This window comes from Geotrypetes seraphini, chromosome 1, assembly GCF_902459505.1.
Source record: "Geotrypetes seraphini chromosome 1, aGeoSer1.1, whole genome shotgun sequence".
NCBI classification, from domain to species: Eukaryota; Metazoa; Chordata; class Amphibia; order Gymnophiona; family Dermophiidae; genus Geotrypetes; species Geotrypetes seraphini.
The window spans coordinates 321196623-321214080 of record NC_047084.1 but is presented as its reverse complement, the minus strand read 5'-3'; the positions used below and the strand labels follow the sequence as shown (position 1 = coordinate 321214080).

General features: G+C 42.5%; 1 protein-coding gene across 1 annotated transcript in view; it reads left to right on the top strand.

The window, feature by feature from the left end:
- The first annotated feature begins 16344 nt into the window (after window positions 1-16344).
- The window catches only part of BANK1 (B cell scaffold protein with ankyrin repeats 1), a 395667-nt gene continuing 394553 nt past the window's right edge, over window positions 16345-17458 (top strand). Inside the window, exon 1 of the mRNA XM_033956933.1 lies at window positions 16345-16408. Coding sequence (XP_033812824.1) covers window positions 16397-16408 — 12 coding nt within the window. The 5' untranslated portion in view covers window positions 16345-16396. The remainder of the gene's footprint in view (window positions 16409-17458) is intronic.

Here is a 17458-nt window from a genome sequence, read left to right as displayed (position 1 = left end):
CGTTTTAGTGCCTGTAAAAAAGCATTAGAGTGACAGACTGGCAGCACTAGAATGTATAGTAATAGATATTCAAAATTATATCCTCCCACTCAAGTAGTTTCTAAACCAGCCAAGAACTTTGTCAAAGGCTTTGCTAAAATCCATGAACAGCTCAATTAGCATGCTTCTTTCCCCCTCCCCACTCTGATCCACCTCTCCAGTTGCCCAGTCAAAGAAATCCATCAGCTCCATCGACATGACCTAACTCCGGCAAAACTTGGATCTCGTAGCATAATGGATTCCAAAAACTGTACTATTCTGTTTTCTTCTTCTATTTGTAACAGCATGGAAAGATATGTGCTATATTTCTGTGTGCATATAGTTCCTGTGACTGTTTAACAACTATCAGTGATGACCGGCAGGCTCTCCTGGCTGATAGCTTTGCAAAAAGTACATTATCAGTACTGTGGTTTTACTGCAGCCTTAGCTGTTCACAGCCCTATTAATTATAGCTGCACTTCTGACCTCTTGTTTCCTGTTCTGAACTTTCTGCTCATGCTTGTGCTAGGGAGCTTCAAAGGGAGTTGTGAGAGCCTTGCATACCTGCTGGCTCCAGTAGCTATCAGAGGCCCATGGTAAGCTCTTGGATTTTCTGAAGAGATAGGCTAGTAGCAGTAGCTACACCCCCAAAGGGAATTTAAGCTCTGCTTTTTGGCGCCAGAATAGTCTTTTGGATTCTCTCCTGCCATCTGGCCATCCATTCTGAAGGACAGCCCCTTCATTTGTGCCTGTTCCTGAAGCTGAACACCTGAGCTATATAGATTCAGCCTGTCTATATCAGCCTGCATAGATCACCCAAGATAGTTAGACATTGTAGGCACTTGCTACAAGAGCACGGAATCAGAGGCTGGGCCAAGTGCCAGGCCTGAAACCCAATTATGGCTTGCAATATTGGGAAGGTTTAGGTAGGGTTACCAGATGACCTGGAAAACCCGGACATTTATTTATTTACTTCGATTTCTATCCCGTTCTCCCAGAAGCTCAGAACGGGTTACAAGTAGACATTCACAATCGTTTGAAAACAGACTAGTCATGACAACAAATAGGTTACAGTAGACAATAACAGAGCTTATTCTAGAGACCAGACTGGTCATAGCGAAGAGTACTAGGAGAAGTATATTGAGGAGGCAGTTTTTAATGGCCCAATTGGCAGAAAAGGAAGGTGTTTACTGCTCTGCGGAAGGTCATTAGCGACCTGATCTGTGTGGGTAGTCGGTTCCATAGCTGAGGTAGGAAATGGCTGTAGAATCATTTGTAGACCATACTCTTTGTAGAAGAACTTTCCAAAACCCAGCATTTTTCTGGGTTTTGGAAAGCCTTGAAGAGCTCCAGCCGCATCTGGAGGGCCTCTGAGCATGCCCGGATGATGTCACACACATCCGTTCATGCTCCAGGCCCTCCAGATGCGGCTGGAGCTCGCCCAGAAGAGAGGAGGCTTTGCGGGAGCGGGGCTGGGGCATATTTGGATGGGGCTGGAGGCAGAACTGGGCGGGGCTGGAGGCAGAAAAGGGCAGGGCTGGGGCAGAATGGTGTGGGGTCATGTGTCCTAGGTTTGGGGAACCCTTCTCACTCCATGGAGTCTAAGTTGAGAGGAGTTTCAGGAGAGCCTCAGGGTTTGTGCAGCATCATTACCCAGGTAGCCCATATTCTATTCCTATAGGAATCTACATCTGAGGCAGAAGGGAGATAATATAAATTCTGCACAAGTACCGGGACTAGGTTTCCTCCATAAAGGTCTGAGATTTATAAAGTTATATTTATGTGAATAGCTTTTGCCATCTGATAAGAACTGTGATGATTTGAACTTGACATTTACCATCTGAAATACCATCAGCCTACCTTGTGTAAAGATTGATAACTTTTTTATTTTGTAACATCTTTGTTTTGGAGGAGAAAGAGTAAGGAGAATGGATATCCACTGTATATAAGTTGGAATTGGTTTTTATATGTAACTGTTTAAGGTAGGGTTACTATATTTGTGAAGACAAAAAAGAGGACATATGACCCAACCCACACTCCACCTATTTCCTTGGTTCCTCTTCCCATCCTCTGTACCCTTTTAGTGCTTCTCTCTCTCTCCCTTCCTCCAACCCTTTTCCCCATGGGTGCTTTTCTCACTTTCTCCTTCCAACCCCCCTCTCCTGTGGGCATTTCTTTCTTTCCAACCTGCAACACCCCCCCCCCCGCCCCCTGCTGTAGGTGCCCCTCTCCTACCAACCTCCTCTCCTCTGTTTCTGTTTCTTCCCTCCCATCCAGCAGTACCCTACTACATGCTCATTTCTCCAGCACTCTCTCCTTTCCATAATGCTTCTCCAGCCCCCTTCATGTTGTTTCTCTCTCCTTTCCAGCCTCCTCCATCCTGTTTTTCCAGTCCCTGCTCTCCCTCCTCTGATGCTGCTTCCCCTGACAACCTCTATAGCTCCTGACTCCCCCACCTATCTTCTCTCCAGGCCCAGCTGCTGTAATTTAGTCTTTGGGCAGCCAGCAGCAGCAAGGAGGAGAACCTGCTGCTACCGGCCTGTCCCAGATGCCACTTCTCTGCAGTTCAAGGACCTTCTGTTGTGCAGGGGTCAAACTGTGGAATTCTCTTGTAAATGAAATATGAAAATGTGGTGAAAAGGGAAATTACTAAAAACATAATTGTTTGTAAATGCCTTTTTCTAGATTCTGATTCTCCTTGATGTTGATCTTTGAGCTGCATAAGCCTTTTTGATATTGATTTCTTTATTGCTGATTCTCTGAGGATTTGTCTATTCATGTCTATGAATTTTTTTAAATTTATGTATATATTATTATGTAAAGCGTTTAGGTTTTAGGTGGTATAGAAATTTTTAAAATAAATAAATAAGCTGTTTAGGTTTCAGACGGTATAGAAATATTTAAAATAAATAAATTTTTAAAATAAATAAATAAAGACCAGTTCTATAACTAGGCACCTGCATTTATCCAGATCTCATGTAAGTGTACAGAATATCAGCACTTTTCTGGGTATGTATACGTTTAAGTGCATGGTTGTCATGAAAGCGACTGAGCACTACCCCCTGGATTCTATACATGGTACCCAGATTTGTGTAACCAAATTTGGGTGCATGCCCAAAATGCACACACAAATTAAGTAACAAGCCATTAACTACCAATTATTGGGTGCTAACAACCAATTAGTGATCTTAATTGACACTCATTAAGATTTGTGTGCACATCTGGCTAGGTGCTATTCTTTTTTTTTTAATTATTTGTTTATTATTTTAACAATTTAAACAAGAAAATAAACTTCTTGTACAGAAAATGAATAAGATATGGATTCCAATATCACAACAACAAAATTTTTAAAGTAAAATTATCAACTTAATCAATCTTTAAAGTCCCATAATAGAGCGATCCAAAATTCAAATGAGTGAATCAATATAAAAAGAAAGGAAATAACATATCCTGTTGAAGAAAAGCAGACAACTTTCAGTGAGTACAAGAAAAAATTATTTTCTCTTATTCAATTGCAGTTGTTATCGCATTTCCCCCCTCAAGACGTTTCATGGTTAGAAATCCCGACAGCTGAGAGGGTTCAAAGAATATGTAGTTAGAAGATTTATATTTTACTAAACATTTACATGGATATCGTAAAAGAAAAGTTGCACCCATTGCAATTACTCCTGGTTTTAACAACAAAAATTGTTTTCTTCGCTTCTGAGTTTCTTTTGTCACATCCGGAAATATTTGGATTTTTTGACCTAGAAATTCCTTGTGTCTGTTCTTGAAGAATAGTTTTAATATCCAGTTTTTATCTGGCAGCAATACTACATTGGCCAACAATGTAGCTGGTCTTACTAATTCTTTCAATGAAGTATCCAGCATAGTTGTTAAGTCCATCTGTTGCTCCTGATCCTGATCTTGTTGTTGCCTGGATTGCTGCCTTTCCTGATTTTCCATTGAAAGATAATAGATTTTTGAAAATGGAGGAAAAATTTCTTCTGAGACATCAAGTATATCCTGAAAATATTTTTTTAACATTTCTTTAGCTGAGATTGAGGATATTTTGGGAAAATGTAAAATTCTAAGATTATTAGCTCTGCTATTATTCTCCAAAATTTCCATCTTCCTTCTCAGATTTAGATTGTCTCTGATTATAGTGGACTGAATCTTATTAACTTCCAAGAAATCATTTTCAATTTTTTCAATTTTTGTATTAATTGCAATATTATCCTGTTTCAAAGTTTTTATATCCTCATTTTGTTCCTGGAATTTCTATTCTAGCACTTTAATTTGGGGTGACAAAGTTTGACCCAGAGTCACAACTAAATCCCATAGCGAGTCCAGGGTAACATTAATGGGTTTAGTAATTGTAAAGATACTTGCAGCCTTTGAATCCTGTCCAGCTGTTCCGATTCCCTCCTGAACGCCTTGTTCCTCTTGCTCCACCGATGGATCCCCCGCAGACAAGCTCTCATCCAGTGCCAAACTCAAGATAGCCTCCCGGGACATAGAGTCCAACACCTCAGGCAGACTGTCCTCCCGTGGAGAGCTGGCACTCTGCGGTTGTGGAGGCGGGGTCCTAGCGTCTGGGCTCAGCGTGGATTCCAGCCCAGGGAGACACACGGCGGCTTCACTCAATGCCCGTGGCTCCAGAAGGCGTCTCAGAAAATCATCAATCGTTGCCTGTGAGGGAGTCTCTAAGCGCCGTGAGCAGCGCTTTTCCCTCTCCTTTTCGGCATCGCTGCGCTCCGGTATGCAAACACAGTTCTCTGAGAGCGTCTCTCTCACTGACTGTTGTCCGCGGCCATCTTGGATCCTGGATGCCGGCTAGGTGCTATTCTATAGGCATGCTTAACATGTCCATTAATTTTTTATGACTTCCTCTTCGATGTCAGAATTGACATTGTCAGAATTGACATTGGGAAGAAGGCTTCTGGGCCGCAATTAGCAGCAGCAGGGAGTTAAGCAGCGGAGGCGGATCGGGGTTTGTTTTAATCGGTCGCTGGAGGGAGGCTTTTTTTTTGCGCGGCAGGGAGGGACAGGAAGTGATCGCCTGTCCAATTGTCCCTGCGCACAGCTTCGGGACACTGTCCCTGAAAACGGGACATTTCGGTGTCCCGAAGCAGTGTGTGGGGACAACGGGACAGGGGATCCCAAAATGGGACGGTCCCGTTCAAAACGGGACGTATGGTCACCTTAGGCATGCTGAAAAGTTGCAAACATAGTTACAGAATTTTTCCTCCGCATGTCTAACTTGGTTGCCAGCATTTACACCCGATTTCAGCAGGTGCAAGTCTGGTACCTTTATGAAATTGTGCCCAACGCCCATTTTTTTCGGCTTCCATTTTTGAGTGTCATTTATAGAATTTCCTCCTATATGGGTTTGAGCCATGCATTTGATAATCTACAAAGGTACTTTCTCTGTCCCTAGTGGACTCACAATCTATACTGTATGGGTTCTTGAAAGTGGCATGGTATTTTGCAAGAGGGAGCATTCACACGGGAGAAGCATGGATGGTGCTGTTGCTTCTGCATATAACTTACAGCAGTGGTTCTTAAACCTGTCCTGGGGGACCCCTGGCTAGTTGGGTTTTCAAGATATCCCTAATGAATAAGCATGAGGCAGATTTGCGTGCCTGTCACCTCTATTATATGCAAATCTGCCTCATGCCTATTCATTAGGGATATCTTGAAAAACCCAACTGGCCAGGGGTCCCCCAGGACAGGTTTAAGAATCACTGACTTACATAATACTGTAAGCTACTTGTGCCCTTGATTCTATAAACAGCACCCAAGACAAAGGTGCCGAGGAACGCGGCGCAAAGCTAATGTGACCATTTATTTTTTTCATCAAAACGGGACATCTATTAATATTCAGTCCCATCCCCAATCCCGCCCAAGCCCCACCCCCAATTTCTTCCATTCATTTTCTTGTATACACAATATATTATTAATTCATAATGGTAAACATAAAATATTTTTTTTTAAACCCACATGCACACTGTACGCAGAAAAAATATTAATTATCATTTACGAGTTTCAGGGTTTTTTCAAAGATGTCAAGGCAGATTACTTTAAAATATGCAATGTCACCTCAGTAACTATAGAAAAATAGACAAATATAGTGCAAAATATAGACAGCAGATATCAATTCTCAAAATAGACACATTTTGATCACTAAATTGATAATAAAATCATTTTTCCTACCTTTGTTGTCTGGTGATTTCATGAGTCTCTGGTTGCACTTCCTTCTGACTCTGCATCCAATCTTTCTTTCTTTTGCATTCAACATTTCTTTCAGAATCCAGCCCCATCCCCTTTGGGTCCAGGTCTCTCTCTCTTTTCCCTCTGTTACCCTCCCCAGATTCAGTGTCAGTTCTCCTTTCTATCTTTGTTTCAGGTCTTCCTCTCTCTCCCCCTCTGTTTGAACCTCCCATAGTCATGCATCTGCCTCATGTCTTTCCACTTTTGTCAAAGCCTTTTTCTCTGTAGTCTTTCTAATGTGCTTACAACCCCCCCCCCCCTTTCTCTGCCTCTTTCTCTCCTTCTTTCCTTCTTCCCTCCCAGCAGATTTTAGCATATCTCTTTTCTCCTTTTTTCCCCTCAGATCTAGTATCTGTCTCCTTCTTCTTTTCCTCCTCCCAGGTCTGGTATCTGTTTCCTCTCCTTCCCCCCTGCTCTGGCATCTCTCTCTCCGCTCCCTTCCTCCTGTTCTTCCCTGGTCTTCCTTCTCAATTTATTTTCTGCCTCTGTCTAAATTCTTTTTTACTATTCAGTCCTCAATTTCCCTCTTTCACTGTGTCTACCTATAGCTTGCCACCTCTTTCCCTCATCCCTTCCAGTAATTAACTCTATCTTCTTCCCTCAATCCTGCATGTGCCCTTTTTTCTTTCTCCTCCCCACTTCCTTCCAGTGTCTGCTCCCCCTGTCCCTCACACTTCCATTCAGCGGCTGTCCTTCCTCTCCCCCACACTTCCATTCAGTGTCTGTTTCCCTTTCTCTACCCCTTCCATCTACTGTTCACCCACTATCTCGCCCCTTCCATTCACTGACCTCTGTGCTCTTTCATCCAGTGTTCACCCTCTCTCTTCTATATGGCATCTTCCCTCTTTCTATGCTCCTTCCATAAACTATCTATCCCATGCCCCTTCTCTCCTTTGTACATGATTGATTTCAGCTCTGTCACCTCTCCGTTTTTCTCTCTCTGTCTCCACCCCCCCCCTCCCTTATGCTCTGGCATCTCTCTCGTCTCCTTTCTTTCCTTCCCCCATGGTCTGGCATCCCTTCCCTGATTCCCGGCATCTCTTTCCTTTCCTTTTCTTCAATCTCTCCCTCCCCCTCCATGCTCTGACATCTCCTCCTTCCTTTTCCCTTGGGCTGGCATACCTTCCTCCTTCCCTCCAAGCTCTGGCATTTCCTTTCATTCCCTCCATCATCTTCCTTCAACACTCTCCCCAATTCTCTCCCCCTCTGCTCCCTTTCCTCCTTGTCACCCAAGAACTTCATCGGGCAGCAGCAGCATTCACAATTCACTGCTGTTGCCGGCTTCAGGCCTTCCTCTCTGTCGGGTCCTGTCTTCATGAAAACAGGAAGTAGGCAGGACCTGGCAGAGAGCAAGGCCTGAAGCCGGCAATAGCAGCAAATTGTAAATGCTGCTGCTGCCCGAAGAAGGTAATGGAGCACCGAGGCAGACCGCTTCCCCCCCTCCCAGCCGAACCCCTGCTGACCCTCCTATCTCTCCCTCTCAACCCTCCCAGCGAGTTGACAACCTCCCTCCAGTAGCGTCGGCAGCCGCAGCAAGCTAAACAGGCTGCTTCGCGGCTTTCTCCTGCCGGCAAAGCGTCACTGATGACATCATCGGTGACGCGGCAGAGGGATTCGCGGGCAGGAGAAAGCCGCGAAGCAGCCTGTTTAGCTTGCTGCGGCTGCTGACGCTACTGGAGGGAGGTTGTCAACTGGCTGGGAGGGTCGGGAGGGAGAGATAGGAGGCTGCGATCCCCTGTCCCGTTGTCCCCACTCACAGCTTTGAGACGCCCTCTCTGAAAACGGGACATTTCGGGCGTCCCGAAGCTGTGAGTGGGGACAATGGGACAGGGGATATGAAAAAGGGACTGTCCTGTTCAAAATGGGACGTATGGTCACCTTACGCATAGCGCCTCTCAGTCTTAAGTTAGGCACTGTTTATAGAATTGTGCATAGTGGTACCTGAAATGGACATAGGTGCCCCTTATTTATGCCAGAGTTTTATTGGTCTAAATACCAGCACCTCAGTTAGATGCCTATATGCAAAAGAAGCCCAAAATCTGCCCAAGATCCGCCCAAAATCATGCCTACTTTCTGGGAGGTGCCTTGGGCTAGGCACCTACCTGAAAGTGGTAGGCACCTACTGAGTTAGACACCTACCACCCAATTGATTTTAATTTAAGCTAATTATAAAGTACTAATTGCTTGTCATTAGTGCCAATTAAGCTTTTTAAATAATTAGGTTAGGTGCCTAGATCAGCTAGGCGCAGTGATCTTGGCACCTAACTTTAGAGGTCTTTTATAGAATCAGGGTCTTTCTGTATTACACCTCACAATTCAGCCAGTCTAAGGCTAGTGTAACTAGATTGTTGCTTGGTTATGCTAGTATTTAAAAGAGAATCTGGGTATTCACTGAACAATCTAAAAAAAGGCACTTTCTTAGGTGTTAGTCCTTTAACTGGGCACCTAGATGGGGAGAACCTATTCTATAATGGCATCTAAGTGTCCAGATTCTGTTATAGAATACTAGCGTAATCCAGCATTGGCACATCTTATAGTTACACACCCTCAGTTTCAGCAGCCATAGATCTGGCCTAACTGCAGGTGCCTAAACAGAAGGCCACATGGTAGGAGCCTATTCAATAATAGGTTGTTTCCAGCAACCAGCATTGAATATCCTGGGATTTTTTAACCGCTAGAATGTTAACTGGTTATGCCAATATTAAGCGCCTAACCGGTTAAATTTTTAGCAGTTAAAGATAGGACAGCCATTTGACTGCTAAACTTATCTGGTTAGGTGCAGAATATCAGCACCTAACTGGATAAGTCACGTGATATAGCTAGTTAATGACTAGCCACTAATAGGGGATATTCTGTGGGAGGTAACCAGTTGTAAGTGCCCCTAACATCTAGGCATCCACACTTGCCTCAGCCATATGAACATAAAAGTTGCTATACTGGGGCTGAACAAAGGTCCATCAAGCTCAGAATCCTGTCTCCAAAAGTGGTCAACCCAGGTCACGAGTACCTGGCAAGATCCCAAAAAGTAAAAAGAATTTATGCTGCTTATCCTAGTAATAAGCAGTAGATTTCCCCAAGTCCATCTTAATAATGGTTTATGTACACTGCTGATGGCCCAAATCAGCACCGGGTGAGCAAGCACCGATCCCACGAGGTGGGGGGGGGGAGGACTTCAGATAGGTACCCGAGCTGTGTAGGGTTATTAGATGGCCAGTTTCCCCGGATAAAAGTTGCAAAATTAAAAAGCCACCCGGATTCCTGAAACAGTCCTTAAAAAGCGGACATGTCTGAGAAAATCCGCACATCTGGTAACCCTACATGAGGGTCTTTCTCTGTTGTAATTTACTGTGTGCTGGGTTACTATGGACAAAATTGGGAACACCTGCTTTAGATGCCACTTCTGGGAATAAACCAATTTTATTAATGCAATGATAGTTGACTACCTATATTAGCAAGATTTCAGATAATAATTAAGTTGTAATCATTTCATCTTGAACTTTAGACATCCTTCATCAATTTTGGTGGGAATTCAAAAATAATTAGATTTTTATATCAGTAAATTAATTAGAATTTCATTTTGTCTATGTAATGGCATATTATCACAGAAAAGCGCAGGGCTCATTAGAACATCCTGTATGTCTTGTTTTAAATTCTCAAACTCATTATCTAGTTTTAATATAGAATCTGTTATTTTCTTCAGTTTAAATTCTGGTCAGAAAGTCTACTGCCATTTCTCTTAGGAGAGTGAATAGCTTTAGGAAGAATCCAAAACATGACCTTGCTAGGCACTTGGGACCTGGGTTGGCCATTGTTGGAGACAGGATACTGTGCTTGATGGACCTTCGTTCTGTCCCAATATGGCCATTCTTATGTTCTTATCCAATGAATCCTGTTCAGGAAAAAATGCCACCTTTAGGATTTTCTGGATCAGATAAACTTAAATTCAGCACAACTTTTCAAAGTACTGCTACCTCCTTGAAAGTGCTGCTACCTCCAGCTCTTTCATAAACTTTCCATCTGAAATTGCAAGTTGACTGGTAACATACAAAGGGACTGATATACTAAGCTAAAAAAAAAAAGAGGGGAGTGGGTTGGGGGAATTCATCAGTGTGTGCTACTGATAAGATTGGTTGTTTTACTACAAATTGTACTACAGTAGACTCTGCTAACTGGAACTCAAGCAACCAGCAAAAAAACCTAAGAAATACTGTAAAATACTTTAAATGAAAATAAAATCATTTTCTGGCAAAAATTAAGGGCTCCTTTTTCTTAGTGCAGGCTACATTGCCGCAGGCACTACATGCTAATGCCTCCATAGAGCTGGCGTTAGTATTTTTTATGTAGCGCGGGGTTAGCGCGCGCTAATCTTTAGCATGTGCTGAAACATAGAAGATGACGGCAGAAAAGGGCCACGGCCCAACAAGTTACATTACATTACATTACATTAGTGATTTCTATTCCGCTTGTGCCTTGCGGTTCTAAGCGGATTACAAGTTAGAAGACTGGACATTTCCAGTAGCATTGCAGTACATATAATCAAGAATGCGTTAAGTTACAATTGTTGTTCTGGACTTTTCCAGGATAAATTGGTAGTAGATAGTAGATAGTGATAGGTTGTTTAGACGAATAGAGATAATATTGTCCGGATTCTGTTGTTTAGACGAGTAGAGATAATACTGTCCGGATTCGGGTGTTGCTGGTGGTGGTGTTTGGGTAGTCATGAGAGCATTTTCTAATACTTTTGTGAGGTTATGATGATGGGAAGTGTTTTTTGAAGAGATGAGTTTTGATTTCTTTTCGGAATGCTTTAATGTCTATTGATTTGGTCAGTAGATTGGTGATGGTAGTATCGATCTTTGCTGCCTGTGTCGCTAAAAGGCTGTCATATAGTTTCTTTCGTCGTGTTCCTTTGAGAGGGGGGTGAGTGAATAGGCTCTGGGTTCTCCTTAATCTGTGTGAGAGGTTACGGTGTAGTCTGTTGTTTAGGTAGCTGGGTGCTGTTCCATGTATTACTTTGTATAGTAGACAGTAGAATTTGAACTGGGATCTTGCTTTTATTGGTAGCCAGTGTGAGTCTAAGTATGCTTTGGTGATGTGGTCATATTTGCCTAGTGAGTAGATGATTCTGAGGGCTGTGTTCTGAACTGTCTGTAATTGTTTTATCATGTAATTTGGGCATGATAGGTATAGGCTGTTACAGTAATCTACAATACTCAGTACTAGGGATTGTACTAATATCTTGTATTGATCTTTGTTGAAGAATTTTCTTATTTTTCTTAGGTTACGTATTGTGAAGAATGTTCTTTGGATGATTTTGTGGATTTGAGACTGCATTGTGCAATTTCTGTCTAGTAGGATTCCCAGGATTTTGAGTGTGCTTTGCATTGGGTACTTGATTGTATTTACTTCTAGTTCTGTGAGAGATGGGTTTTTTTCCCTTTCCAGTAGTAGGAATTTAGTTTTTTCCGAGTTCAGTTTTAGTTTATGACTTGACATCCATTTTTCTACCGTTTCCATTATCATTTTCAGGTGGTTTGTGGATAAGGGGTCTTGAATATTAAAGGGGAGGAGGATAGTTATATCATCTGCGTAGCTGAATGATACTGTGTTTAGGGCGTCTAGGGTTATGCCTAGGGATGCTATGAAGAGGTTAAATAATATGGGTGATAATGGTGATCCTTGTGGTACTCCACATGGGTTTGACCATGGGTCGGATATGTGCTCTTTTGATTTGACTTTGTATGTTCGTGTTTTGAGGAAGCTTTGGAACCATTTGTGAACATTACCTGAGATTCCTATTGCGTCTAATATCTGGAGTAGTGTGTGATGGTCAACTAGGTCGAATGCCGCAGAAAGATCGAGTTGAATGAGCAAAGTCTGCCCACTCTAATGACCCACCCCCTAATTTCTTCCTTGAAGTGATCCCACATGCTTATCCCATTTTCTCAGCTTAGTAAAAGGAGCCCTAAGTGTAAACTTGGCATGTCATGCCTTAGTATGCCCACGCTTTGCCTACCACATATCCGGTAGTTTGTCTGGAACAGTTTACAGCATTAGAGCATTACTCTATCGCGCAGAGCTCTCAAGCAGGATTGTTCTCAGCCTTTGATTTACGTTCTTTGACTTAGGACTCTTAGGGACCCTTGAGGAAGACAGGGTCGTTGAAACACGGACCGTGTTGGGTCTATAGTTCCCATTTTATGGGTCCTAGACATTTTATTATGTGGATTTTATGACTGTATCTTCAATAAAGCTGGATAAGACTTCTCAGTATGCAAATAAGCAAAATATATATCTGACTTATAAAATAAGTAAAGTGTTCACATACACTCAGAATTTTGAAATTTGACCAAGAGCAGTGGGTTTGGCTATAGGAGCTAATGCTCTTGGTCAAATTTCACAATTCTGAGTGTATGTGAACACTTTACTTATTTTATAAGTCAGATATATATTGTGCTTATTTGCATACTGAGAAGTCTTATCCAGCTATACAGTAATTCTTTGACTTCTTTGCCATTTAAGCTACGATTACACACACTCTCTACTATATTCAGTGTGACTGTATCTTCAATAAAGCCTGCATCTTGGACATTTTCTCCACAGCGTTTTTGGTTTTGGTTGCTCTTTGATTCTGTGGCGTACCAGGGTCAATTTCTGTTTGTTTGTTACAGTTTATGGTATGGGGTATAGTATTAGTTAAGCCTATTTTTAATAGTAACTCTCAAGTAACCAGAAACTACATTTATCCAGCATCTATCAATCCCCTAGGGTGCTGGTTAACTGAGAGTCTACTATACTTTTACATAAGGTCTCTTTGCAAAGAATAGGATTCTGTGCTAAAATAGCATGGCTTGTGGTAAAATAATCTGTCTATCTGTTTATTGCATTACAACAGGGATATTTTAAGAAATTTCAGGATGTGTGGAAACCATTAACAAAATATTGTAAAGATTAATTGAAATTGTTTCCCTTATATTTATCAATTTAAGGTGTAGGGGGGGAAAATTTTATTATTACATGTTTTATATGATAATGGAATATATGGGTGAGAGGGATGGGAAAGGGGAAGAGATAAGAATTTATGTAATGTATCAATGATTGTTTGTAAGTGATGTATTTATTGTTAATGTGAATGAATATATTTAACACTTAATGTAACTTTGAAAATGAATAAAGAATTAAAAAAAAAAAAAAATAGCCTGTCTAAACAATATCACACATTGATGAAGTCCTCCCTTAGTGGTCATTTTGAGAAATGAAGTTACAGGATGAAGATGAGTTCCTGGATCATTTAAATCTCTTTGCTAAATTCTGTGTGAAATTTCTAGCAGATTCCTGACAGTGAAAATACATACAGTAATGGTAAGTATTTGAATTGCTCTCTGATACTGATGTCAAAAGTTCTCTTCCCTTCTGCCAGCCAATTTACTAATTAAGTTAGGTGCCTGTCTTTTGGTGCCTTTTATAGCATTTCCTCCTTCGTAAGCACCTAATAGGATTCTGTTGTATAAAGGAACACAAGTGACTACTTTCCTTTATAGAATACTAATGTAACAGTGAAAATATGGAGTGGAGCGGGTACAAGTGGATCGACTTTTCACGCTGTCAAAAATTACAAAGACTAGGGGACACTCGATGAAGTTACAGGGAAATACTTTTAAAACCAATAGGAGGAAATATTTTTTTCACTCAGAAAAATAGTTAAGCTCGGGAACACATTGCCAGAGGTTGTGGTAAGAGCGGAAAGCGTAGCTGGTTTTAAGAAAGGTTTGGACAATTTCCTGGAGGAAAAGTCCATAGTCTGTTATTGAGAAAGACATACGGGAAGCCACTGCTTGCCCTGGATCAGTAGCATGGAATGTTGCTACTCTTTGGGTTTGGGCCAGATACTAGGGACCTGGATTGGCCACCGTGCAAATGGGTTACTGGGCTTGATGGACCATTGGTCTGACCCAGTAAGACTATTCTTATGTTCTTAAGCACTTACTCCAACCATACAGTTGGCATAAGTTAGTGCACCTAAGCACTAGAGCAGTGTATTGCAAGTGTGTGCCTCGGCAAGATTCCAGGTGTGCTGCAAGATGCCGGCGAGGAGGAGAGGCACCGGCTGACTGCCTACAGGATGTGCCTCTCGAGGTGAGAGGCATATCCTCTAGGCAGTCAGCCAGTGCCTCTGCCCCTCGTCGTCAACTCTCCTCCTCTCCCTACCTCTCTTTTTGCAGTGCCTGCGTCCACCCCCACCCCCCACCCCCACTGGCGGCTCAGGACCTCTTCTGGAGGGCCTCCACGCAAGCGTGGATGTTGACATGATGACATTACAAAGGCACGGGATGTCATTGTCTTGACATTCGTGCATTTCCAGATGCCCTCCAGCTGTGGCCCCGAGTTTAGTGTGCCACGGCTCCGGAGAGTTTGCAAGACACTGTACTAGAGATATGCATGTAATAAGTTGCTTGCACAAGTAGGAGTCCTAACCATGCTTCTCCCACTGTCCCAACATAACCCTGCACTTAGTGTTGTTCTAAATACTGCATCTTGCGTTAAATACGTTTTATAGAATATGTCTAGCACCCGTTCCCATGACTATGGCATGAGACTATCAATGGAGAGAGAGAGGCATGGAAGGGTTGGGAACTCTATGTTTTCAGTAGCAGGGGGAAATTTTGGAATGCATTGCTAGGTCAGCTGTGTTTATGCAGGACTAGAGCTATCTTTAAAAAACTTTGAAGACATAATTATTTGTTGATGCGTTTATGTGAGTAAAATAAGAATGGGAGCTCCTGAGCCTATTCTGATTGGCCCAGGCGCCTTAGGCCCCACCAGTAGGCGGGGCTTTGGTACCGCTGGGCCAATCCGGCCCCATTCTTCGGTGGCCTGCATGCCGGACGGATGGGTTTGGCACCCGTCTGTCCGGCCAATGACGAAAAGGTACGGGGAAGGGGGGTGTGGGTGGGGGGGTTGTGGGGTCGTCCTGGGGGGGTCGTGGGTCGGCTGGGGGGCCCGATCGGCGTTCTGGGGGGGGGCGGACGTTGGGAGTGAGGGGGGTTCATCGAGGGCAGGAGGGCCTGGGATCCCTCCTGCCCGTAATGTAGTGGGGGGTGGGGGTAGGGGGGTCGCCTGGGCCAGGAGGGCTTGGACTCCATCCTGGCCCGAACGTGTCGGGGTGTCGCCTGGGCCAGGAGGGGTTGGGCTCCCTCCTGGCCCAATTGAGTCGGGGGGGATCGCGGCTTCAACGGAGCAAGAGGGCTTGGGCTCCCTCTTGCCCCGATCGAGTCGGGGGGGGTCGCGGCTTCAACGGGGCAAGAGGGCTCGGGCTCTCTCTTGCCCCGATCGAGTCGGGGGGGTCGCAGCTTCAAAGGGGCAAGATGGTTTGGGCTCCCTCTTGCCCCGATGTTGTCGGGAGGGGGGGTCACGGTTTGCCATGGCAAGAGGGCTTGGCACCCTCCTGCCTGGATGGTTGTGGGGAGGGGGGGGGATTCTGTAACTGGTGTTGTTTTTGACAGACACCGGTTACAGAATCCAGCTTTTAGGCGAAGGACTGGCTCTTCCTTCGCCTAAAAGCCCTTCTTTTGGACGCTTTTGGTTTAGGCGTTTTTTTGTTTCATTATGGCTTAAAAGTGTAGACGTACTGTGGGGGTACTTTTAGACGTAGTGGAGATTGTGCGTTTAGGCAGAGGAAGGCCATAATCAAAACATGGACATTTGTTTTGGTTATGGACACTTTCCCTGCTTCTGGGTTGAACGTTTAGGGACTTAGGCCAAAAGGGGACTTAGACGCTTTTTTTGATTATGCCCCTCCACAGGTTTACTTCTAATATTGGATGCCCTCCTATAAATACCTCACTGAAGAGATCTCTTCCAATTCTGGAAAGTACTTGGTGGCATATGAAAGTCAAATAAAATAATTCATATATTCTGCCATGCTTGATGTGATTAATTTGAATCATAACATTTCGATGATAGTGTTATGATATTCTGTGTTTTCCTTTTAGATTTTATAAGTATCAGGGAAACCAATTTGTTATCAAATATGTCAGAAGAAACAGAAGATCTGACCTGGGGAAATAAGGTAGATGACAAAAGCACAGAAATAAGCAGTCAATCCATTCTAGTGCTACCGAACAGAATGTCGTGTGAGGTAAGTTCTTCGCAGAAACATATTCAAAGAACATATATGGTAAACAAAACATCAAGTTTCAAGTTTCAAGTTTAATGGTTTTTTTGATTAATCGCTTAATCGTATTTCTAAGCGATGAACAATTTAAAATTACAATAACTGGGAGACAATACAATACAAAACTATGTATAACGACATAAGGGATTAAAAATTTAACTTAACAAACTCATAAACACAAAGAAAGAAGGGAGGTGAAATACAAAATCAATATAGAAAAGTAGAACAAAAAGGAAAAAGTACAAAAAAGGAAACAAATAAAAGCTATAATATGATACAATAAAAATAATTTGACCTACGAACTGTTTAGTTAATTACCAAAGGCATCTCTAAAGAGAAATGTTTTTAAATTACTTTTGAATTTCTCCAGATTGCGCTCTTCCCTTAAGTAAATAGGAAGGGCGTTCCAAGTTTGAGGTGCGGTAACAGAGAAAATAAATTGCCGTCTTGTGTTAATAACCTTATGAGATGGAATTGTTAGTAAATTCTGTTCATTGGATCTCAATGTTCTATTTGGAGAATAAGGAATTAATAATTTATATATGAATGCTGGAGTTTTTCTAAGGAGAGATTTGAAAGTGAGTATGCATAGTTTGTATGTTATCCGGTGGGTAACTGGAAGCCAGTGCGCATTCTTTAGAAGGGGAGTTACATGATCAAACTTCCTAGTTTTAGTTATAAGTTTAACGGAAGCATTTTGAATGATCTGTAGACATTTTATTTCATTCAAAGAGATTCCCTTAAAAAGAGCGTTACAGTAATCAATTTTAGAGATCACCAAAGAATGAATAAGAATATTAAGTGATTTTGAACATAGAAATTTTGAAATTGATCGAATTTTTCGTAGCCTATAAAAGGTTGTTTTAATAGTGTTACTAATGTGATCATGAAAATTCAGTTTGTGATCAAAGATCACCCCTAAAATTTTTATATTGCTAACTAACATCACAGGATTTAGAAGAATCTCCCCCCCCCCAAAAAAAAAAAAAGAGCAACACTTCACTTATTTGTAAT